The 26,122-nt window shown below is 45.1% G+C and overlaps 1 protein-coding gene and 1 long non-coding RNA gene across 4 annotated transcripts in view; one reads left to right on the top strand and one right to left on the bottom strand.

Annotated features, from left to right (window-relative positions):
- LOC138802831 (uncharacterized) overlaps positions 1-6,847 on the bottom strand; it is a 35,482-nt gene extending 28,635 nt beyond the window's left edge. Inside the window, exons 1-2 of one of the 2 annotated variants that reach the window (XR_011364815.1) lie at positions 6,690-6,847; positions 5,526-5,573 (exon numbers count right to left, since the gene is read on the bottom strand). This is a non-coding gene — a long non-coding RNA (uncharacterized lncRNA). Of the gene's footprint in view, positions 1-5,525; positions 5,574-6,393; positions 6,478-6,689 lie in introns of those variants that run through there. The other variant, XR_011364816.1, reaches the window with a different exon arrangement.
- EHMT1 (euchromatic histone lysine methyltransferase 1) overlaps positions 6,708-26,122 on the top strand; it is an 87,575-nt gene continuing 68,160 nt past the window's right edge. Inside the window, exon 1 of one of the 2 annotated variants that reach the window (XM_069986518.1) lies at positions 6,708-6,816. Coding sequence is in view for 1 of the 2 variants with exons in the window: in XM_069986517.1 (XP_069842618.1) it covers positions 6,983-7,003 (21 nt within the window). In the remaining variant the exon portion in view is untranslated. Of the gene's footprint in view, positions 6,817-6,955; positions 7,004-26,122 lie in introns of those variants that run through there. The other variant, XM_069986517.1, reaches the window with a different exon arrangement.

Raw genomic sequence — 26,122 nt, forward strand, 5'->3', positions numbered from 1 at the left:
CGGAATCAACGACCGTTACATTAGTGACACATATACATAATAACGATAAGGATATGGATGTAGATGCCTTTGTCTTAAAGGGAACCCGTCACCATGAAAATGTTACCTAGACTATTGGCATCATGTTACAGAGCAGAAGGAGCTGAGCATATTGATATATATCTTAATGGGAAAAGATTCAGTATAACTTCTAATTTATTAATTGAAATGTCCAGTCCAGTCCACTGAGTGACCCCGCCCACTGGACTCCTTTACACAGGATGATCAGGGATTTCAATCAACAAGTTATACTGAATCTTTCCCCCACTAAGATATATATCAATCTGCTCAGCTCTACCTGGTGTATAACATGATGGCGATAGATTAGATAGCATTGTCTTGGTGACAGGTTTCCTTTAAGCACCAGTATAGCTGGCAGTCACAATTGTTTTTAATTAATCATGAGGCGTTGTGATTGCAAACAGTTTTACAATGTACAGTCCTCTCTTTAGTTTATTTTTTTAAGTTTTCTATGTTTAAATCAATGGTATACATATGTCTACCCTTCACTGCGCATGTGTACAGCTACTGCACACTCACATTCGGTAGCAGAGAATCCTGGCAGGGGCGGATTAACTTTACCATAGCCCCAGGGCTGTTCACTAAGCCAACCCACTGTAACTATGGTTATTTTTTTAAATAACTGTAGCCAGGAGACATTACACCACTGAAAGTATGTCTTTTTGGCTGGCCATGGGCCCCCCAGGAGCACAGGGCCCCAGGCTACCGCCCGAAACGGACCTATTATAGTCTGCTACTATATTCTGTGAGTGCTCGCATTGTATGGTCAGCTCTTCTGTCACACAGCACCAAAACCTCTGTAACCACACAGTGACATATACTGACTGAATTGTTACATAACAAGGAGCATTGTCTCCTGGTAAGCTGTGGAGCTGATAATAGAATTAGCAAAAGTTAATAATATAGTTAGCTTGTTAATTGGCCTCAGTTGATATACAACCTGCATGGTGTCTTTTCTTGTGTAAATGGGCAAAGGACTAGGACTTCCTTTGTTTGGTCTCTTTTTTTGAACAGAGAAAAGACAAAATATCAGCCTGGAGGGAGCACAGACCACTGTTTTGCCGCTTTTATAACGTTGATTTAAACAGAAAACGTAAAAAAATATATAAAGCGAGAATATTGCAAAATTACTTAAGTTCACAACCCCTGTTAATTTATGAAAAAATAAATAATTCGGCAACAGGTACACTTTAGGCGGCATTATGTAATTGTAGCCGGTAAATAACTTTGATACATTTTATTATGTAGCTAACACCGCTCCAGGGCAACACAGCAACTTTTATTATGTAACGTCATAATAGTGTTACTGAAGTATCTACCAATACAGTTTGCCCGCAAAAAATGTTGTTTTTTTTTTGCATATCAAATTAAGTGTCGTTCACTGTGCAGCATGTATAAATTGTTACTAATAGTTTTTTTGTGACAATTTACAATTTGTACTCCCCCCCCCCCCCCGCACAAAAAAAGCCCCAAAAAATGCGTTTTTGACTTTCAGTGTACACAAAAAAAGAAATAGATCTAGAAAAACAAGGTCTGCACCTCCACAATATAGTGTTATGGTTAACTTACCCTCTGTTCTTCTCCACGTCTTCTTTTGGTCACTGACTGAGCAGGGACTTCAGCTGCTGATTAGCTGACATGACGCTGGAGCATCGTCATCTCTGATGCACCCTTGTAGCTCAGTGTGCCAAAAGGGATGGAAAATATAGGGGGAGGACTTGTACTACTCTTTCCTGTTGGATCCACTTCAAAAACTGGCATGTACTTACATGTACCGTATTTTCCGGCATATAAGGCGACTGGGCGTATAAGACGACCCCTGACTTTTATGCAGATTGTCAGGGGTTCGCCTTATATGCCGGAAAATGCGGTCAGGCAGGGGTTAACTGCAGCTAAATAAAAAAACAAACAAACATTTAACTCACCTAGGGCCCGTTCCCGGTCTTCGCGCGCCTCTGGTACCATTTCCAGGGCAGGAAGTGTGATGTACACTACCTGCGCCGGAGATCGCCGAACCTCTTCCCGGCAGCCGAGCGTCTCATCGGAGAGGCTCGGCTGCCGGGAGAGCTTCGGGAGAATGAGAGAGGCTTCGGGAACTTCAGGCACCTTTCTCATTCCCGGGAAGCTCTCCCGGCAGCCGAGCCTCTCCGAGCTTCTCCGATGAGACGCTCGGCTGCTGGGGAGAGGTTCGACGATCTCAGTCTCCGGCGCAGGTAGTGTACGTAACACTGCCTGCGCCGGGAACGGTACCGGAGGCCGGAAACGGACCCAGGCGAGTTAAATGTTTTTTTGTAGTGGTCGCCCCGTTCAGTGGGGATGGGGCAATTTTTGAGCCCGGCGTATAAGACGACCCCCGACTTTAACCCCGATTTTTCGGGGTTAAAAAGTCCTCTTATACACCAGAAAATACGGTAAGTACACACGGCACAGTGTACACGGTACAGTGAAATCTCAAATGGCTGATTAAATCAGTTATGGTTCCTTTGATCGCTCGGAACATTGTATTATTTGGAATCTGTTCTGATCCTATTGTAAATAGTTCACATTCTTTGTTTTCTTTTTGTTGTGGACACTTGGGGGGAGATTTATTAAACTGGTGTAAAGTAGAATTGTCTTAGTTGCCCCTAGCAACCAATCAGATTCCACCTTTCATTTTTCAAAGAGTCTGTGAGGAATGGAAAGTGGAATCTGATTGGTTGCTAGGGGCAACTAAGACAATTGTACTTTACACCGGTTTAATAAATCTCCCCCTTGGTGTTTATTATTTTCTCCTCCGCACTTATATCAGGGAGGGAAGGGCACTGTGGTTGGGGCCACCCTGTTAAGGAGGTGGATCACCCCAAAAGGCAGGGTCAGAGCCTCATGATTCCAGCTTAGAGGGCACCTCCCCTCCTCACCCGTCCCCTTACTACCATCTACTTGTTCATAGGAGACTGTTATGTCACTTATCTCTTGTTGTATTTGAGCACTTATCAATTTTAACTGGATTATTAAACCTTAAGTTTTATACCTAATGTAGTTGTTTTCCAAAAGGTTCTAGTGTTTCAAGTTGTAACTAGAGTAAGGGTGCCTTCACACCAACCGGATCCGCAGCGGGTCTCACTTCTGCGGATTCGTAGCGATGAACTGCTGCGGATCCAGTACCATTCACCCCTATGATAGCACATACTCGCAGCGGGATTGACATCCCGCTGTGAATATGTGCTTTAACCCCCCGCTGTCCGCAGCCCCGCCATCGCATCAGCCCATCCCCGGCCCCATCCCCCCATCCCCGGCCGCATCCTGCAGCCCGCCGCCGAGAGCATACATTACCTGCTCGGCCGCGCGGCTCCAGTGAGGCTCCCGGCTCCGGTCCCACTCAGATGCGGCCAGGGATGGGGGATGCGGCCGGGGAAGGGGGATGCGGGCTGCTGGATGCGGCCGGGGATGGGCAGATGCGGCAGCAGGGCTGCGGCCAGTGGGGGGGTTAAAGCACATATTCACAGCGGGATGTCAGACCCGCTGCAAGTATGTGCTATCATAGGGGTGAATTGATACTGGATCCGCAGCTGATCTCGCTGCGAATCCGCAGAAGTGAGATCCGCTGCGGATCCGGTTGGTGTGAAGGCACCCTAAAAGTATATTAATTGGTTAGCAGAGAGCCTCCATTTTTTCTGCAAAAAATTGTCATGTGTGAAACCAGCATTACAATGTACCTGTCATGACGACCCTTTGCCGAATCAGCGGCGAGTACCTGTGGTAATCCGGAAGTTCAAGTCTCCTTGGATATCCACATGCACCTGAGCCCCCAGCCCTAGGGCTGCCTGGAAAATATGGATGCAGCCTATGGCTGTATCCACGTTTTCCTGGACTCCCTAGGATGGCATGCAACTTCTGCAGTCAAGATTAACCATGGCAACAAAAAAATCTAACCACTTGGTCAGCACAGTTGCTATTGACTGTGACATCTAGGGGGCTAAACTGTGGGAATCACATGCTTTCTAAAGTAAGGACCTGGCTGTCAGTCACCGCTGGGCTCTGCTGAAACAGCCCTGCGTTCACCTGGGACGGCGGGGATGATTGACAGGGAGAGGAGCCAGTAACGGACCTTTCTGCTTGTCACTCAACCCCGCCAAGCGTGCTGACAGGGAGAGAGCGGTGAGTGACTAGACACGGCGGGGAGCCGCCCAGATGGCTACCTTCCGCCCTGTCCCTGCCGCACCGGGGATTAAACTTAATTTTCTACGGTATAAAAGCTGCTGCTGCAGCCAGTATGTGCCGCGAGCTGCACAGGAGCTTTATACAGTGCTCCAGGGAAACAAATCTGCCCAACTGGGCTGATTGGTTCCCTTTAACCACTAATGTAGGGCACTTCCATTGTGTCAACAACCCTAGGTGGGCCCTGCAATTCTTTCTGAATTGATTATCTGGCTTTGCCATGTGATTGGCATTACTAAGATGGAAGCGTGGTTACAGCGACAGGCACTCATTGCCATGTGGGAACATTACCTGAGGCTAGGGCTATACAGCAATTACCGCTCGTGTGACCAGGAAACAACATGTTGCAGCGCCTGTCGTGCAACTCCATCACTCACACAAGTAAATGAGGTTACGTTGCTACAAGTTGCAAAAAATTCATCCCAGACTATTTAGTTCTTGTTTAGTGCCCTTTTATGCTTCTACGCTCTGAAAAGGCTTTGAACGCTTCACTTTGCTGTTTCCTTGGACTGTTGCATATTGGACTTTGATGAGTTTGGTGGAGCTAAACCCCAAGGGATTTTACCCCTTTACCTCTGCTTAGTGTAAATAACGAATCAGGACATTTCTGAAACTGAAATGAAAATATGAGGGCCCAGGGTGTAAGTCAGAAAAAAGGTATTCCAATGTAAACTATGGCACGTCTATTGAGTTTAAAGGGGTTATCCAAGCTTAGAAAAACATGGCTACTTTCTTCCAGAAACAGCACAATTCTTGACCTCAGTTTGGGCGTGGTATTGCAGCTGAGCCCAGTGTAATACCACACACAACATGAGGACAGGGATGGAGCTGTTTTTGCAAGGAAGCAGTTGTAGATTCTATTCATCCAGGATTAGAAAAAAAAGCACAAGTAACTAAATTCAGTCCGTTTCATGTACGTATACTGCTTATGTATCAGACTGCGCTCTTGAGACCTGTACTAAAGCAGGATATGTTCAGGTAATGGACTGAACATAGTCACTTGTATGTCCCTCAATGGACCTGCTCTCTGGCTGGTCGCTGTAGACAGCGATCACCATTCAATAAGAAACATAAAAAATTGTCATAAAATATATCCCCCCAGGTCCATCTAGTCCGCCCTTATAGTATTTGCCTTCTTATTATCTTAGAATAGATATATGTTTATCCCAGGCAGGTTTACATTCTGTTATTGTAGATTTACCAACCACATCTGCTGGAAGTTTGTTCTAAGCATCTACCCTTTTGGTAAAGTAGTAGTAATAACTTACTCTGAGCTTCAGGCTTGTCGTGTTATGATGGTTTCTTCTTCTAGAGTTCTGAAAAACAGCAGGAAAAGATTATAAGAAAAATAGCAACGTAATAACATACTTTGTATAAAATGTCAACCCCCTCTGTGCAAAACCAGCTGAAGCTAAAGCAGAGACGTAACCTGAAGCTACGGGGCCCCTAATGCAAATTCTGTAACAGGGCCCCCACCTATCATGTATAATTCTACTGCCTTATGGCCCTTTTAGACGGAGCGATAATTCGCCCAATCGCACGATTAACGATTTTGAATGAACGATGTGTTTTTTATAACGATCAGAGTTTAGACGGAACGATACATCGTAAGGAAAAATCGTTTTGCGATCGCTTAAGCGTATCTCACACATAGGTGAAATCGTTGAAAGACTGTTTACACTGAACGATCTGCAAATTTTTTGCGAACGATCATTGACGATTTGAGAACATGTTGAAAGATCAAAATGAACAATTTCTTGCTCGTTGCTTGATCGTTCGCTGTGTTTACACGGACCGATTATCACTCAAATGCGATCGTTATCCTGCAAATTCGAACGATAATCGCTTAGTGTAAACGCAGGATTAGTGCGGTAATAGCTCTATGAACACATAAAGCAAAGAGTTACATGAAAAGGAACAACATTCCCATGGTATATTAGGCCTCATTGATGAAAATGAACAACTAGTAAGACTGCGTAACCCATAGCAACCATTCTTTGGGGGGGGGGGGGGGGGGGGTTGAGAAATGATAGCTGAGCCTTGATTGGACCTCCTTTATCTATAGTAAGACTGTTACCCATAGCAACCATTCTCTGGTGAAATGAAAACTGAGATGGTTGGATGGGCCATCTTTACCTATACAAAGGCTGTTACCAATAGCAACCATTCTCTGAAAGCTGAGTTTTGATTGGACTTCCTTTAGCTATACTGACTGTTACCAATAGCAACCATTCTCTGGTAAAATGAAAGCTGAACTCTGATTGGCTGGGCTTCAATTATCAAAACGGTCTGTTGTCCATAGCAACCAATCACAGCTCAGCTTTCATTTTACACTGCGCTGGAAAAATCGAACGCTGAGCCCTGATTGGTTGCTGTAGTGAACCAACCAGAGCACTTCCATTTCTGAGGTAAATGAGTTTGCCCGCCATTACCTCCGCTGGATTAAAAGAACGCGCTGTGAGATGGAACAATACAGTGATGCAGACACAAGGACGCGTGCAAATAATGGCCGGCTGGGGGCCGCTGCATGAGGACGGTGGCCCACACCCGCCATGTTAGGTCAGTCACTCAGACAGGGCCACCATATTGATTACGGCGGAGGAAGCGCGGCGCGCATGCGCCGGATCCTCATATTCCCCTTCGTTTCCCCCGGGTTTGTAACATAGAGTGGGCGGAGCGTTGACGTCAGAGGCGGCGGGGCGGGGCTACGCTCGGGGTCGGAGCCATGGCCACACTGGATGCTGAGGTGAGGCGGATGGTGGCGGCAGCTTCGCGGGAGGCTCCGGGGCGCCGTGTACCGGGGGAGGAGGGCCGCCATGTCCCGCTCTTTGTATGGGGGGGAAGCAGCTGGAGCTCCGGCTCGCGGGTGTCGCTGGGCTGCGGGGAGGTGGAGACACTTGCGGCTCTTGTTATTCCATGTGAGCCCTATAGAGCTGCTGCCTGATGCTCCATTCTTCTACCTGCCCTGTGTGTGTGGTAGTATGTGCCCCCCATATTATATCCCCCCTTACCTGTACCATGTGCCCCCCATATTATATCCCCCCTTACCTGTACCATGTGCCCCCCATATTATATCCCCCCTTACCTGTACCATGTGCCCCCCATATTATATCCCCCCTTACCTGTACCATGTGACTGAGGCCAGGTCACCCCACTTCTTACCGGCCCCTCAATAGTATGAGTGCCCCCCATATTATATCCCCCCTTACCTGTACCATGTGACTGAGGCCAGGTCACCCCACTTCTTACCTGACCCCCATATTATATCCCCCCCTTACCTGTACTATGTGACTGAGGCCAGGTCACCCCACTTCTTACCTGACCCCCATATTATATCCCCCCTTACCTGTACCATGTGCCCCCCATATTATATCCCCCTTACCTGTACCATGTGACTGAGGCCAGGTCACCCCACTTCTTACCTGCCCCTCAATAAGTGTCGTAGTCCGCCACATTTATAGACCCGCCACAAAGTAAGACTGCGTCCAATGCCGAAAAGACCTGAAGCCAATCGTCACTTCCTGTCGTACATTGTAACGAAGCGGTGTGCTAATAAGCGGCGACCAATGTCACATGACTCCGCTTATTAGAATTTCAGGTTCTCTAGACTTCGGCCTTGTCCGCTTGACGTCAATGAATAGAATAGTGGTACAGGCCAAGATGGCGGCTGTCATGGCGTGGTGCAATGGGTGACCTGGGTATAGTATTACGATACCAACCTGTGGCTCTCTTGGCTGTGAAGGCATGATGGGAAGATTGGGGAGAAATGTTAGTAGGGTGTGATGGTAGTTGTAGTTCTGTAGTAGGCAAAGGGTCTAAGGTTGTGTGATGGTGCGGGGTTTAGGGGACGATCCATCATCGTCCCTATAATTATGGTAGGGATCTGTAGTCCCTTAATAGTTGTGTCACAGGCTTTCAGAAGTTCTACTAATATACTTTCCTCCCCACCAAATATTCAAGATCTCCACTTGCAGGTAGTGAATGAAGCGTCCCCTGTTTACATCCCAGGTCCAAATCGATTTATAATAAAAATGGATGAAACCGTTTCACAGTAAGGGCCCTATTACACGGAGTGATAATCGGACCAATAGAGGGAACTTTAGGTCCAGAGCTAAAGTTGTTGTGCGTCAGACACGCATCGCTACTTGTAATAATGATGCACGGCCGGCGATTGTAGTATAAAATAACAAAGTACTTACCTTACCATGTTTCCCGGTGTCCTCGGGCCTTCCCCGGTATCTGGAGCTCTGCCTCATGTTGCCTTCTGGTCTGGTCTCCGCACTGACAGGCCGCTCAGCCAATCACTGGCTACGGTCCGGACTTGGCCTGTCAGTGCAGAGACCGGACCAGAAGGGAACATGAGGCAGAGCTGCAGAGACCGGGAAGGCCCGAGAACATGGTAAGGTAAATAAATACTTTATTATTTTAGGGCCAGTTCATACAGAGTAAAACTTCTGTGTCACACTGGCAGTCTATGGGAGGCTTGTGCGCCTCCTCTCTCCAAGTGGAAGAATTGACATGTCAATTCTTCCGCGCGGAGAGAGGAGGTGCGCAAGATTCTCATGGAGTGCCAGTATAACGCGGAGGCTGGCGGAATTCCCCCAGTTTTGCTCCGTGTGAACTGGCCCTTACGCTAAAGGCAAGGGCTGCTCCGACATCCCTGACTATGTCCGTGCTGCCCGATAGTTGGCCCAAGTAATTGCTCAGTAAAGCACCGATCTAGCAGGTTTTCGCTCATTTACACGTTATGATTGGGCCATCTCATAGGACCCTTCAGGCCCTATTTACACATCAGTTGTCCTGTCCGCAGTTGTGGACCTTCAATTGCTGGCAGAACGCAGGGCTAATAGATTTTGATGGCTCTGTTTACACGTCTGTACAGGGCCCTGATCCGCCAAAAAGGTCCTAGCGCAAACCCAAATCTCTATGTAGTGGTTTGTGAAGCACGGGGCACTAATGCACATTTGTAGTGCCGGATGTGTAAATGGAGCCTAAGGGCCCTATTACGTGGAGTGATAGTCTGACATATCAGGCCAATCATTTCACGTAATAAATACAACGATCACTGGCTGATCGTGACGTTTAAACCTGCCTATAAAATGATGGCTGATGAATGTAAAAATAATAGCCACATCTAGAACTTCTGGGCCAGTCTCTGAAGTGACAGGCCGCTAAGCCAATCACTGGCTGAAATAGGACAGAGACGAGAAAGTCTCTTGTGTGGGGATCCCAAAATGTATACAGCAGCACACCAGCTTGTGGTCGAAAAGGTGATTTATTCCATCACAAAAGTACAGGTTACAATGTTTCAACTCTCTTGCAGTCTCATTTTCAAGCGAGAGTTGAAGCGTTGTAACTAGAGATGAGCGAACCAGGTTCGGGTTCGAGTCGATCTGAACCCAAACGTTTGGTATTTGATTAGCGGTGGCTGCTGAACTTGGATAAAGCTCTAAGGTTGTCTGGAAAACATGGATACAGCCAATGACTATATCCATGTTTTCTACATAGCCTTAGGGCTTTATCCAAGTTCAGCAGCCCCCGCTAATCAAATGCCGAAAGCTCGGGTTCAGATCGACTCGAGCATGCTCCAGGTTCGCTCATCTCTAGTTGTAACCTTTACCTTTTTGATGGAATAAATCACCCTTTCTACCATAAGTTGGTGTGCTGCTGACTTTTGCTATCTGTGTGTGTATATACACATACACACAGCCCTTTCTGCATGATTGTCGAGCCATGTAATAGGCTCAGTATGTAAGCGCCGATCTAGCAGATTAACACTCGCTTATATTAGTCATTGGGCCGTGTAATGTGGCCCCAAGTGGATGAGGCAAATAAATTCAGCACTGTTGTCCCTTGAAGGCCTCACTCCTACGTATGTAGTGCGGCCCATAACTGCAGACCGCACTCTGAATGTTCAATGTGTGATTCCAGCATTATAATTCTGTGAGAGGAGACAGGGAGTGAAGTGTGCTACCACATGCTTCTCCCAGCTATATATAGAGATTAGTGGGGATCTTAGCACTGAGACCTTAAAGGAAAAATCCAGGCAAATAAAAAATAATCAGAACGGGCAAGGGGCAACATAAAAAAAGAACCTATACTTACCTGTTCATGTGTCCTCACAGCGCAGCCTCATGGGACCCCATGACCCCGCAGGATGTCATCTTCTCTCCACCTTAGTATTTCACAACCTGGTGGGACAAGATGGGATATAGCCCACTTAGCCAATCAGTGACTGCAACTGTGTCTTGCCTTAGTCACTGACTGGGTAAGCAGGGCATCCGTCAGCCAAGTCATGACATAGCAGGAGGGAGATATAGAAAAGACTGGCGGGGGTCCAATAGTGGGTCAGAGCGCTGCACAGGGACTGGTAAGTATAGGTTCTTTATCCCCCCCCACTCGCCACTTCTGATAGAAGTCTAACAGCACTGTGGAACCAAGGCCAAATAAACATGAGATACACGCTGGATGGTCACCCATCTAATACTTACCAGCAGACGCAATGAAGAAAGGAGTCTAAAAGTTATTGATCAGAACGGGTCCCACTGCTGAGGCTCGCTCCTGTCAGAAGATATAGGAAAGATTGCGGCAGTGCTATCCTCACCCTGGCTGACCCTGTATTGTGTTAGTATTTCCCAAAGAAGTTTCTAAGAAAAATTGACGGAAATCAGGGTCTGCCAGGGAGAGGATCACGCTGCCACAATCCTTCCCTGGTTATATCTTCTCATCAGAGCGGGCCCAGCAATGAGACCTGGTCTGATCAAACACTGTTGACAGTATCTGTAATAAAGCATTGTGGATTTATTCACACATCAGGGTACAGGTGCAACTTTTTGACCCATACATAGGGTCTTTGTTGACAAAGACCCTATGTATGGTTCGAAACATTGCACCTGTACCCTGATGTGTGAATAAATCCACGTTGCTTTATTACGGATGCTGTAGGAATTTTTTTACTGGAGTCTACAGTGCCCACAACAAGGATAGTGGGCCTTCCAGGGTGCATCCCACCTGGAAACAAAGTGGCCATCTGGAGTGTAACTCCCACAAGGGACTGTTGGACTTTTTTTAATTTATTTATTGGAATGTCTGGTGACATGTCAAAAGTTAGTTTTAGTGACACTGCCCATTTAACACAGGGATGAGGAACCTTCATCCCTCCAGCTGTTGCAAAACTACAATTCCCATGATGTCTGGACAGCAAAGTAATTACAGAATTGTAATTTTGCAATAGCCAGAGAGCTAAAGGTTCGTCATCCCTGCCCTAATAGAGCTAACTACATAGTTACTGTCATACACAAAAACTTAAAAGTAACAAGTAAATTTAGCTGCTGGGGGGCGGAATAATAAAGAGGCTCTACTTACCTGTCCCCATGCCTGTACAGTGCTTTCTTACTGCTCCTGGACCGCCTGCTGGGCTCCGGGTTCTCTTGCTCCAAGCTGATGGATTACCCACTCAAGCACTCAGTGACTGGGACGGGACTCCTCTGCAGTCACTGGGTTATGACTAAAATGGAGCTTGGAGGAAAATAAGTTCCAGCTGGGATCCTGGAGCCTGTGATGCGGCTCGGGCATGAGGATAGGTAAGTAGAACATTGCAATGAAATTCCCTGTGGAAATCCTGCGACAGGGCATGCTGTTATCCGTGCAGCCCTCGTCCAAACACAATACTTTACCTCTCCATGTTCCCGGTCTTCTGCATTCTGAATGCAACCCGGTGCAGCGGCTGCAGATTCAGAGCGTCCTGTTTAAACTGGAGAATACTGGGAACATGGACAGGTTAAAGGGGTACTCCGGGCCGGGGGTATTTTTGAGGATCGCTGGGGAGGGGGTGGAAATGGAAGCCAGAGGTCACTTACCTCTCTTGTTCCAGCGTCTGTGCCCGGATCACGCCGCCCGGTACTCCTGTCCCGCGGCCAATCCCTGGTCAGAGCTGCTGCATGAGACGTGACGTCTTAGGGCAGCTCTGCCATTCAGCAGCCGAGGCGGGACTCCGCTTCATGGGGTGTGAAGTACAACATTGGCCTTTTCTTATTTTACATATGAGCTTAGAGCATAAAGGTGTTGCCACAACATAGGCAACCGGCAATGTTCAGCAGCCCCATAGAGGATGAAAGTTGTGCTGCCTGTGTGCGATAGACACCGTGCAATACGGAGGTCTGATCGCTGTCCTATCCCCCCTATCCTTTGGATATTTATTGAGTTGATATTCCCCCACCAACATCAATGGTCACACACATAAAGCCATTACTAGCAGGTAAGATGTATGTACTGGAATTCATAGGGGTTTGGAGCCATGTATGGCCTCCATGACACCACACACTGTCAGCAGTGCAGCCTGAGACTTTGGATTATATATCAGCATGAAAGTAAAGTTTAATGTACCCTAAAGTACCCTCTATTATTTCCTAGCACAGACGACCCCCCCAAGTTTTAGGATAGTAGTGAAGCAAAAGGTTTTCTGCCTGGGGCATTCGTTATGGTGAAGAGGGCAAGGAGGAGGGATAGAGAGGCATTGCAATCCTAAGGCATAGACACTCTAGGCCTCACCAATTTGACACAGGGCTGCAAAGTTGTTTTTAGGACAATAACTGCATCACCTGCCAAACCCCTGGACAGATCTTGGATTAAAAGCAGTTATCCGAAGATACAAGCGGTTTTTTTTTGGGGGGGGGGGGGGTCTAGATTTTGGGTTCAGAGTCGCTTGAAGCAGCGGGGGTCCAGATGTTGCAGTCACATCGCACACGACTCTTACCATATACCTAATATGATTCCTCAAACCTATGGAGAGCAGACATGGACTGATAAATAGTTTGCTGATGGTTAGTGAGACGTCCTGTATCCACAGACCCCTCGGGTGATAAAAACCATGCTGTCTGATAAGTGTTTGTAGGAGCTTTGTGTGATGTATAGTAAGTATTTTTTTTCCTCCTGTTCCCTGGTCTGTCATTCTTCTGTTGCAGAACTACAACTCTTAGCTTGCCCTGACAGCTGCAGCAGATGTCGTCTACAAGTACAGGATCCCATGGGCATTTATGCCAGCAGAAATTGTCCTCTACGTTCCCCGATCTATGATTTTCAAGCTGCTACGCAACTACAAGTCCCAGCATGGCTGTCCGGGCACGTTTGGGGTTGTAGTGTAGCACACAGTGTTTATTGCCTGCATGTGTTTCCTTTATGGTGAAGCACATGTCCGCTTAGAGACATCCCTGGGGACCCCATATGCTTATGAAGGTGTCATAAAGTTGGGCGACCGTCATGGTGTGGCCTACCCCTTGTATACTGATGAACATACACGCCTTGATCTCCTTAATCCCAAGGCTGCATTATGACAGATGTCAGTCCAGTAGGGAGCGTGAGAAATCCTTGTGGAAAGCGCAGAATTGGCTCGTAGGTAAGGATTAGATTACATTTCAGCAAAACATGTTAACCCTCTCATCTCCATCACATATGTGATACGTCCCCTGACCAAAGCCCGTCAGGAGACCCTGCAACAAGGGGGTTAATAGTTTCTGGTCTCCTGGGAACCACCAGACAATTACAGTCTAATAAAGACGGTAATGGCGAGATTAATCTACACTCGGGGGACTTGCGTCTCACAGGGAATCAGGGCCTGCCGAGATATCCTGCAGGTGTCTGATCCAGATGGAGGTGTCTGCGAGAAGAGATAAGCAACGGGCGCCCAGATTGGCCGCACTTGGGTGGCCCCATCTCTCACCGTAGCCTAATGCCACTGCACGTGGGGAGCTAATGACATTCGTAGTATAGAGACTTCAGATCTGTGACGTGAAGGTCGTCTCTAGAAATTCTGTACACCAACCCAGCAGTCTGCAAGTAACCCAGGCCTGGTAAGGGTATGTCCACACAGGACACTGCAAGCTCAAGCAGATATCGTGCTGGATTTTATCCAGATTTGTCACCAGGACTTTGGTACAGACTATGTACACATTAAGCCGATACATTGGACAACGTGTCAAGTTCCCTGTAAGGCCGTGACCAGACGCTTACATTCACACTGATCCTGATTTGGAATCCGTGTCAAAAATGCTTGGAATCCGCTCCCCTCGGGAATCCGTGCCGCGGTTTATATGGCGCGAGTTTGCACCTATGCTATTAATATAGCGCCAACAAATTCTGCAGCCCTTTACAGAGAGAGTCGTCGGTCCCCAGTATATCGAAGTTCCACATTAACCTACTGTATCACTTTTCAGGAAATAAGTAACGTGTCATCACTATCATGTAGACTCTGTGTAGTCTGGATGAGGATATCTGCAGCCATTTTTTTTTTTTTTTTTTTTTTACTAGTGAGGGAGGTCGACCTCTGGCTGGATGGACATAGGTATCCATAGTTGGAGGACCTTGTTGATTTCAGTAGTTGCCCGCCGTACCTTGTTTGGGTTGCTCCACACATGATCCAAGTTACAGTGTGATCGGTGGTTGAGGGTTGGAGCCCCAGGGTGCCTCACGATCAGCTATTATGCAAAGCATTTAATCCCATAGATTAATCCTGGCCATATATTTGTTCACTCCCCTTGCACATAATAAAAGGCTATTGTCCAAGAGCTCTCTCCCCCGCGATCGGTTGTCAGGTTAGGGATCAGAGATCTCATACACATTAGATGGTCGGCCTACGTATCACTGTCGATTAAAACTTGGAGACCTGTTGCGGCCATTCAGGAGTCTGGGAAAGCTGAGTCACAGGTGATGATGGTTGAGAGTTGTGAAGTTGGATAGATCTGAGATGTTTTGTAGGTGTCTTATGAATTGAAAACAAAAGAAGAAAGACTGAGAAGAGAATTAAGATGTTAAATTTTATTAAAACAACAAGAACTGAAACAAAGAGACTGTATACAGCATTAAAATACAGACTCGTGGGGGGAGATCATGGTGGATCAGCCCTACAGCCAAAGTTACTCCATAGTTCTATTGTGGACTACTGTCCTTCCTCCCAAAGGTCATGAAGAAAGATTGCAGACATGGAAGAAATGGATGGCACATGTATATGTAAGCGTGTGTATAAAGTAATATCTGAGATAAGTAATCTAAAGTTACCAAAATATTACATAATACATACATGGCAAGACCAAAAAAAGATAATACAAACCAAAAAGATAATGTGCAGGTAGGGAAGAAGCGGTCCCGGCACCAAAAACCCTGATCTCCCCTCATGAATTTGTATTTTAATGCTATATACAATCTTATTTTTTTTTTTTTTTTAGTTCATGTTGCTTTAATACAATGTAACATTTTAGTTACTGGTGGATGTGCCTGGTTTCTTTTCAGGCTTTCTTCTTTTGTTTTCATGCTTTGTCTTTTCTGAGATAGTACAGCACTCCTCCTCTACCATTATTTTTGTACTGAAGTGTGCGCCACCCAATTGTTTTGGTCGGTTCACTTGACGACTTATGAATTGTTGGCTGATCTCTGGAGTTTCCTGACTTCTTGGAGCTGTATTATTAGTTTTACGTCTCTTCTCTTATCATTTCCAGTTTTAGTTCTGTGACCTGGGAATTTCTCTTCTCCAGTGAATACAGAAACCACTCGCACCTCACACAGAGATCACATTCTGCAGTTTGAGCAGACTTCCTGCGGGTGTCGCTGTTGCACAAATTTGTGTGTTGTTTTTTTTTTTCACCCACATTTTTTCTAAAGGTTTTTTTTTTTTTTTAAACTACGTACTATGTATACCGCACCAACATTGTCACTTTCATGGATTCACTACTATCAGAGCAAGCGAAAAGTAAAAGGAGAAAGACTTTGCAAAGATGAACATGTAATAAGTCGGTTATAATATGCAGCTTACATCGTGTCAGGGTGCCCGGGGAACAAGTAACAAGTCTACGTATACAGCGCTTATATCTTATACCTTTCCCTCTCCAGCTGTATCAGAACTACAGCTCCCAGCATGCCCTGCCAGCCACAGATTGGAGAACAGTGCCCTAACGAGGGACGTAAGTTACCTAGGAGTTCTTAACACTTGAAACCTTTGTCAGGGCATGATGGGAATTGTAGTTTTGCAAGTTGAGGAACTTGAATCTAATATCTACTAATGGAAGCTTTATGGTGCGTTTACACAGGCAGATTTATCTGACAGATTTTGGAAGCCAAAGCCAGGAATGGATTTGAAAAGAGGAGCAATCTCAGTATTTCCTTTATGACCTGATCCCTGTTTATGGTCTGTTCCTGGCTTTGGCTTCAAAAATCTGCCTGTGTAAACGCACCGTTATTGATAGTCCACCTCTTCATCACCTCATTGACAATCGTACTGCACTAGAGAACTATTCTATATGTCCAGCAGGTAAAGAGCAGGGTTCATACATCAGATCCTTTGTGTAATAAACAAGCGCTCTCCAGTTTGTTGCTTCCTTTTCAGCTTATTGCAGATTTACAGCTCCCCAACATGCCTGAAGTTTTACAGCAGATTGAGGACCACAGGTTGTGTGTCCAGTGCTGTATACAAGGGGATGACGTCACTCAGTTACGGTTGTGTAGAAGCTTCATAAAGCAAGTGACCGACACCTTACAAGACTGATATAGAAGGTTAGTCACATGTATATAGCCCAGGTGAAGGTCTGCCTCTCCTGTCTGATCCTGCAGGGAGGGGATGCTCCATAAATATATGTAATGTCTCACGGTGACAGATTTTCAGTAGCATTGGCCAAGCATACAGTGTGGCCACGTCGAGGACTGGCACGGCATATTGCAGCATGGTCTGACCCGTCCTCGCTAATGGATTTTCTTATCAGATGGACACTGAGAGGATTTATCCCATGTTTCCTTCCATTCCGTAGAATTTTTTTTTTTTATTCCTCTCACTAAACTCTTTTAATCTGGAATGAAGCCGCACAGTGATTTAGTCAGTCGGTTTATCTTCTTAGGGTAAATGCACACGGGACGGATCTGCTGCGGAGGTTTTCTGCACCAAATTGTACAGATTTGGATGAAGATTAAAAAATAAATAAATAAAAAAAAAATGCTTGTGACTATTGCTGCCGATCCATAGGTAACCATAACCATAGCTGTGGAAGTCGCTTGCAGATTTCATGACTGATTTAGGGTAGGTTCACACTGAGGAATATGTGTCAAAATTCACGCGGAATCCCCCCCGAAATTCCGCCTGTTAAAAATTTACATTGTGAATGTACATTGGTTTTAATGGGATTTCCGCTTCTTCCTTCACAATGAGGAATTTCCGTGCTGAAATTTCCACCGCGGATCCACTTTCCGCCTAAAGAATTGACATGTCAATTCTTTAGGCGGATTCCTCTAGAGAAATCCTATAGAAGTCAATGGGGCTTGAAATTCCGCTCGAATTCCACTCCTATTCTGCCAGAGCTGAATAGGCGAGGAATTTCAAGCAGAAAACTTTCCTCTTCAGTTCCTCGCTGAATACTCGCCTATTCCTCAGTGGGAACCTACCCTTAAATCCACTTTAGGGGCAATTTACACAGAAAGATTATCTGCCAAACAGACTATAAGCAGAGATCAGGTCATAAAGGAAAGCCTGAGATTTTACCCCTTTTCAAATCCATTTCTGGCTTTGGCTTCATCTTTGGCAGATAATCTGTCAGAGAATCTTTCTGTGTAAATGGACCATAAATTGGCATCATAAAATTACATATATGTAAATAATTGGTCCTTATGCATCTACCCTTCGACCCTTACGCCAAGTTTCCCCTCTCCTAATATGGGTGTATTTTTATATCCGCATTGTGATCGTCAGAACCGCAGTGGGGTCGGGAAGTGGCAGGACACAAGACTATGTCTAATAGGCCACTGTGAATCCCACCTTACACTCATATCTTTATGGGTGGAATGGATGTGCCATATGTATAAATGATCTTAGCTTTTTAGAGGTTTTTTTTCCCCCCCTATGTTTTATGGGCAGGTATGAAATCTTGCCTTCAGGTAATGTATAATGTTGAGTACAAGGCATAATAGTCATCTGTGACACTTTCTTTCTATGTCCACCCAGTCTTGTTGGCATCATCGTCTTAAAGGAAACCCCATGTCAGACGCCCATTGGGGTATTTTTTGCTTTGGAAAAATCCTCTTCATACGTCGTAAATTTTCATCTTGAAGGATCCTTGTCCTTCTGCAATAAACAATGTGCCGCCAAAGATTTAGGGGCTGCAGATAGACGGATGTTTATGAAGGATTTTTTTCTCTGTTATGCAGCTGTACAGAAGTTTCTATTAGGATTTGTATTCTGTTGGATCAGGGATGGGGTCATACATATAATTATATTCCTATGCACAACTCTGGGATGGGGTTGACGCATATCTATAGCTGTTCCTTCAAGATTGGAAGGCGCTCTTGTATCCGTCCCATATTCAGCTGAAGGAGCATAGTCATAGCGGACCATTGTGAGCCATCGTCTTTCAGACTGTATGTAGGGCCCTATATGTAGAATACTTCATCACTCTGGGCTATCATGATGTAAGGTTTGCAACAAGAAATTCCAGTAGATGACATCTAACTCAACCAATACTAGAAAACAGTAGAGCAGCTAGTCCTCAGAGCTTACCATCTAACTATCTGTTCTGGTAAATCATGACCATGTGAGGTTTGCTTCTAGTCTCCATAGAAAGATTTAGAATTGTCATACTGAATAAGCTGGATAGTTTGTGACCTGATGATGTTACTATGTAGGTAGGATTAGTATTGTCACAGCCTGCAGGCCTTGGCCTTTGTTGGTGGCCCTTGCTGATCACCAGGGATCTCCCCCATCTCCAGCCGAGCAGCCATGATGTGATTTCCTGCTGGAGGGAAGGAGCTGGCACTGAGCATGCTCCTCACTACTCCTAGTGCTGATGTCCTGGACACACCAGGGTAGGCCTCAGCAGCTGCTGGAGGAGAATCTGATGGCACAGGGGCCTGTGGTGGAGGTACGTCAGCCCATCTGGGCCCAGCTCACCCTCCTGCTCACCATTATCCCGCAGTGATCGGCTCTGGAGCTGCTGACTTGCTCTCCACTCTTTGTTTCCTTCAGGCTGTTGGAGACAATTTACATATTTCCAGTCTTGGCTAATGTTTCTTCTCCAGCGAGGAGGCTCGGGCTTTGGGTGGCTGCTGCTGCTGCAGATCTTCCTTCCCTTCCCCCTCTTGGACTTGGTAACTTTCCATGTAGCAGCCACCTTGTCTCCTTCTCCCTTGGCCTGGTTTATGCCCCCTTGTTTCTTCTAGTTTTGCACAATGTATTCCTCTGTACAAGGACCATCCAGGCTTTCTCCTCTATAGGCTTCGGTGACTGACACTATGCAAGGAATAGGTGTTGAATGCAATGCTAGTAATCCGTCCTTCAGTATTCCTCTATGACGTGCTGACACAACATATTAACTCTTCATTGCATCTAATGATTGGAGGGACTTGGCTGAAGTTTGGTCACTAAGCTTCTATGCTGAATTCCTTGGATTCAATGAAACCTTATATAACTATGTCGCCCCCCGAAATGACCTCCAGGATCTCTCCTAATGTCCTGGTTCTTCTATCTTTGTAGGTGAAGCCCTGCTCTAGTATCGCTATGATGGGATCCTAACCCCTTAGGATCTGTATGTTGTTGTGTTGGCTCCCGTAGATCGTCTGCACACTGCTCACATAGATTGATGTGGACAATCGTGGTAAAATAATTTCATTCCTTATCCGATAGAAGTTATTTTTATCTTTATTGAGGTATCTGTAGTAAAAGGGAAGATATATAGAATTTGTCATTTGTTTCTCTTGTGTTTTCTATGCTCCTGTTGGGTTTGTTCTTGGATCTTCCTTGGTAACCCCCTTTAAGATGTAAAGCTGTAACATTATTATTATCTGACCCAAAAAATAAGATCCTAGACCCCTAAACTCATCCAGACTCAACTTGTCTAAAATTTCTTGGACTCTAAAAACTCATTTCCTTGATTCTGTCCGTTCCTATCACTTTCGGGTGCCCCCATTATTTTATTTTTTATTTTTATTTTTTTATAAATGTAATTTTTATTAACAATTTCTTATATGAACAATACAGACAAGGGGCAAACATAAACCCGCCAATAAGTAGCAAAATCAGTCAGTGGCAGGAATCGTAACACAATCAAGCCCCCTTGATGCCAGAGAACTATATAAGCCATAGGGAATAACAAACAGAACATTACAAAATCTAAAACCCATTCCATGAATAAGATAAATGGCAGACTGGTACACAAGGGATGAGGACCCTGCCGGCGAGGGCTTACAATCTACATATAGGCCCGGACTTGGGAGCTATACCCATTGGAGTAGACGCTGCCGACCTCAGGTGCGTCTGTCGCAGGGTCCGCACAGCCGGCGTCACGTCACCAGATTTATATTACAGTCTGTCTGTTGAGTACCACCACATTATAGTTACTCTCAGGCTGTATTCTCTATACACAGTAATTATACAATCTTTATTCATTGTAGCAAATTTATATATTTCCTGTCAGATAATTTTATTTATCTGGTTTGTTATTTTGATCATTTTTGTATCTATAGAAAAGTAAGGGTTCTGCTGTAATGTGAGGTCTTGCCGTGTAGCTTCTGAGCTGCTGTTGGGTGTGGAGACCAGTCTTCCTCCTCCTGTTAACCCCATGTAGTCATTGGTGTAGGATAGGGTCGGGTTCACACATAGTATTATTACCATGTCCAGGAGTGGGAGCCGCACAGATTAAGTGAAGTTATAATGTTAATACAATGAGGAGGGTTTCTTGGGATTTTTTATGATCATGGAAGCAAAAAGTTCCGGAGCAACTAGTGAGTTCCTTGTTGCCCGATGGCAACAAGGTCTATGTGACTTGTATGGAGGCAATGCTATGACCTGATAACATTCACCTGAGCGGAGATGCAGAGACAACAGTCCCTACATGATGTATTTGTGTTGCCATTGCTGTCTGTATAGATGTGTACTGTATGTATAGATGTGTACTGTATGGTATGTATGGATGTGTACTGTATGATATGTATGGATGAGTACTGTATGATATGTATGGATGTGTACTGTATGGGTGGGTATGGATGTGTACTGTATGATATGTATGGATGAGTACTGTATGGGTGGGTATGGATGTGTACTGTATGATATGTATGGATGAGTACTGTATGGGTGGGTATGGATGTGTACTGTATGGTATGTATGGATGTATACTATATGGGTGGGTATAGATGTGTACTGTATGGTATGTATGGGTGGGTATAGATGTGTACTGTATGGTATGGATGTATACTATATGGGTGGGTATAGATGTGTACTGTATGGTATGTATGGATGTATACTATATGGGTGGGTATAGATGTGTACTGTATGGTATGGATGTATACTATATGGGTGGGTATAGATGTGTACTGTATGGTATGTATGTATACTATATGGGTGGGTATAGATGTGTACTGTATGGTATGGATGTATACTATATGGGTGGGTATAGATGTGTACTGTATGGTATGTATGGATGTATACTATATGGGTGGGTATAGATGTGTACTGTATGGTATGTATGGATGTATACTATATGGGTGGGTATAGATGTGTTCTGTATGATAGATAACGATGTGCACTGTATTGTAGGAATAGATGTGCACTTAATGGTATGTGTAGATATATACTGTATTGTATGGTAGGTATAGATGTGAACTCTGGTATGTGTAGGTGTGTGCTGTACTGTATGGTATATGTGGATATGTAGTTTATTGTACTATATGGGTGGGTATAGATATGTACTGTATCATTAGTATAGATGAGTACTGTATGGGTGGGTATGGATGTGTACTGTATGATATGTATGGATGAGTACTGTATGGAGGGGTATGGATGTGTACTGTATGGTATGTATGGTTGGCTATAGATGTGTACTGTATGGTATGTAGGGATGTGTACTGTATGGGTGGGTATAGATGTGTACTGTATGGTATGTATGGGTGGGTATAGATTTGTACTGTATGGTATGGATGTGTACTATATGGGTGGGTATAGATGTGTACTGTATGGTATGGATGTGCACTGTATGGTTGGGTATATATGTGTACTGTACTGTATGGTATGTATGGGTGGGTATAGATTTGCACTGTATGGTATGGATGTGTACTATATGGGTGGGTATAGATGTGTACTGTATGGTATGGATGTGTACTGTATGGTTGGGTATATATGTGTACTGTACTGTATGGTATGTATAGATGAGTACTGTAGGGGTGGGTATAGACGTGTACTGTAACTATAGACTATGTTCCTTTGTGTTGCATGTTATAGTAGAAATACCGCCCCATTCAGCAATAAAACTCGCCGTCTAGCCTCAAGATACACAGATGACTGCAGTTTATTTATATGCAGCCTCTAATACATTGTATATCTAATGGGTCTCCTCCTCCTTATAGCAGCTCATATGTTTGTCTGCATTATCACTGCCTGCACACCGCACTGGATGGGCCTGTGTGGCCCTTGCTGATCACCAGGGATCTCCCCCACAGTCCAGCCGAGCAGCCATGATGTGATTTCCTGCTGGAGGGAAGGAGCTGGCACTGAGCATGCTCCTCACTACTCCTAGTGCTGATGTCCTGGACACACCAGGGTAGGCCTCAGCAGCTGCTGGAGGAGAATCTGATGGCACAGGGGCCTGTGGTGGAGGTACGTCAGCCCATCTGGGCCCAGCTCACCCTCCTGCTCACCATTATCCCGCAGTGATCGGCTCTGGAGCTGCTGACTTGCTCTCCACTCTTTGTTTCCTTCAGGCTGTTGGAGACAATTTACATATTTCCAGTCTTGGCTAATGTTTCTTCTCCAGCGAGGAGGCTCAGGCTTTGGGTGGCTGCTGCTGCTGCAGATCTTCCTTCCCTTCCCCCTCTTGGACTTGGTAACTTTCCATGTAGCAGCCACCTTGTCTCCTTCTCCCTTGGCCTGGTTTATGACCCTTGTTTCTTCTTGTTTTGCACAATGTATTCCTCTATACAAGGACCATCCAGGCTTTCTCCTCTATAGGCTTTGGTGACTGACACTATGCAAGGAATAGGTGTTGAATGCAATGCTAGTAATCCGTCCTCCTTCAGTATTCCTCTATGAGGTGCTGACACAACATATTAACTCTTCATTGCATCTAATGATTGGAGGGACTTGGCTGAAGTTTGGTCACTGTACAGTTTGGTCACTAAGTTTCTATGGCATATGTATTGGATTAATTGAAACCTCATGTCATTGAGTCGCCCCCCGAATTGTTGATATCCAGGATCTCTCCTTATGTTCTGGCTCTTGTTTATTGGTAGGTAAAGTTTTGTCCATTTGCGGCTCTCTATTATGGGACAGTGATGTCCTTGTGTCCTGGTTCATGTGTAGTTTTCTATACAAGGACCATCCAGGCTTTTCTCCTGACCCCAGAAGCTTTGTTGGCTAATGCGTTATAAGGAATAGGTGTTGACTGCAAATGTAATCTGTCTTGCTGGTGAAGTGCTGACACGAGATATTAACTCTTTGCTGCATCCATGGACTGGAGGGACTGTGGCCCTAGATATAAGAAGTTGTGGAACAGTCTACCACAGGATCTGGTCACAGCAAAAACAGTAGAGGGCTTCAAAACAGGGCTAGACAAGTTCTTAGAGCAAAATAATATAAATGCTTATGTATAGAACCTATCACCCCTCCCCCTTCCCTGTATCCATCCCCTCCTTGGTTGAACTTGATGGACATGTGTCTTTTTTCAACCGTATTAACTATGTAAGTTTGGTCAGTAAGTTCTTATGTTCTGTTCTTTGGCTTCACCCCGTAATTTGTTGACAGCAGGGGTCCATCTTTATGTTCGGGTGAAGGTTTCTCAATTTGCAGCCTCTCCTGCCATATATCACTATGTGATATCCATATAGACTTATAACCCTATAGGTCAGGATTGTTAAACTTACGGCCCTACTGCTGTGGCAAAACTACAATTTCCATCATGCCTGGACAGCCAAAACTTTAGCTTTATACCAGGGATGATGGCAATTGTAGTTTTACAACAGCTGGAGAGCGGTGAGTTTGACCCTCCTGCCCCATAGGATCTGTATGTTTTTACATTGGCTTCTCTGGACTGTGGGCTCATAGACTAAATGTATCAATCACTAAGGAGACACTTTTTCTATTATGTTTTTGTTCATTTTATGTCAGATATTTGCCCATTTTGGACACATCTGTAGAAGGAAAGTATAAGGTTTCTTAGCTCTTATTGGGTTTGTACAGGAATCTTCCATCTTGTATTTTATATGTCGGAGCTGTAGTTGTTGGTGTATAACAGGGGAGCTCCACTAGTTCCAGTAATGGTTCTCTTACGGTGAAGGTCCGAGCTCAATATTTGCAAGTAAGGTTTTGCTTAGAACTGTGTAGATCAAGATGTTTTATTAGTTAGTTGGAAGGATCAATCAGATCCTACCACTCGTGTCAAGAATTCACTGGCAAATATCATTGGAACCCCAAGTGGAGGCCGCCCTGTGGAATCCGCTTGTAGTAACAGCAGAAATTCTGTAGTCTGCACATACCCTTAGACCCTAAAATATATTAGGAACCCCAAAATTAAGATCCTATAGCACTGAAATCAAACTTGCGGCCCTCCAGCTGTTGCAAAACTACAATTTCCTATCATGCCCGGACAGCCAGAGCTTTAGCTTGTGGTTTTGCAACAGTTGGAGGGTTGCAAGTTTGACACACTGTCATATACAGTGAGTCCAAGAAGTATTTGATCCCTTGCTAATTTTCTTTGTTTGCCCAATAATAAAGACATGATGCTTCTATACTTTTAATGGTAGATGTATTCTTACATGGAGAGACAGAATATTAAAAAGAAAATCCAGAAAATAAATCTAAGGAATATATATTAATTGATTTGTATTTCATGGAGTGAAATAAGTATTTGATCCCTTAGTATTCATTAGCAGTTCTGGCTTTTACAGACCAGTTAGACACTCCCAATCAACTTGTTACCTGACCTGAAGCCACCTGTTCTCACTAATCACTTGTGTGAAAAACAACTGTCCACAGAATCAGACAGATCACACAGATTTCAAGTCTCCAACATGGGTAAAACCAAAGAGCTGTCACAGGACCTCAGAGTCAGAATTGTTGACCTTCACAAAGCTGGAATGGGCTACAAAAAGATTAGTAAGGTGTTGGATGTGAAAGTAACAACTATTGGTGCAATTATCAGAAAGTTTAAAGAGTATAACATGACAATCAACAGACCTCGGCCCGGTGCTCCAAAGAAGATTTCGCCTGGTGGGGTGGCAATGATGCTGAGAACAGTCAGAAATCGTCCTGCAACCACTCGGCAGGAGTTAGCAAATGACCTGAAGGCAGCTGGGACCACAGTTTGCAAGGAAACAATTGGCAACACTTTGCGCAACAATGGATTCACATCCTGCAGTGCCCGAAAGGTGCCCCTGCTGAAGAGAGCACATGTGGAGGCGCGCCTCAAGTATGCCAATGATCATTTGAAAGATGAACCAAGTTATTGGGGAGAAGGTTTTGTGGTCAGATGAGACCAAAATTGAACTTTTTGGCCTCAACTCCACCCGCCATGTGTGGAGGAAGAAAAATGCTGCCTATGACCCCAAGAACACTGTGCCCGCCATCAAGCATGGAGGTGGAAGCATAATGTTTTGGGGGTGTTTCTCTGCCAAGGGTACAGGGCTACTTCACCGTATCACTGGGAAGATGGATGGAGCCATGTACCGCACAATCCTGAGGGACAACCTTCTCCCCTCTGCCAGGGTTCTGAAAATGGGCCGTGGTTGGGTCTTCCAACATGATAACGACCCTAAACATACAGCAAAGGCAACAAAGGATTGGCTCAAGAAAAATCACATTAAGGTCATGGAGTGGCCCAGCCAGTCGCCAGACCTCAATCCGATGGAAAATCTA

This window comes from Dendropsophus ebraccatus, chromosome 10 (genome assembly GCF_027789765.1).
Source record: "Dendropsophus ebraccatus isolate aDenEbr1 chromosome 10, aDenEbr1.pat, whole genome shotgun sequence".
In the NCBI taxonomy this organism is placed as follows: Eukaryota; Metazoa; Chordata; class Amphibia; order Anura; family Hylidae; genus Dendropsophus; species Dendropsophus ebraccatus.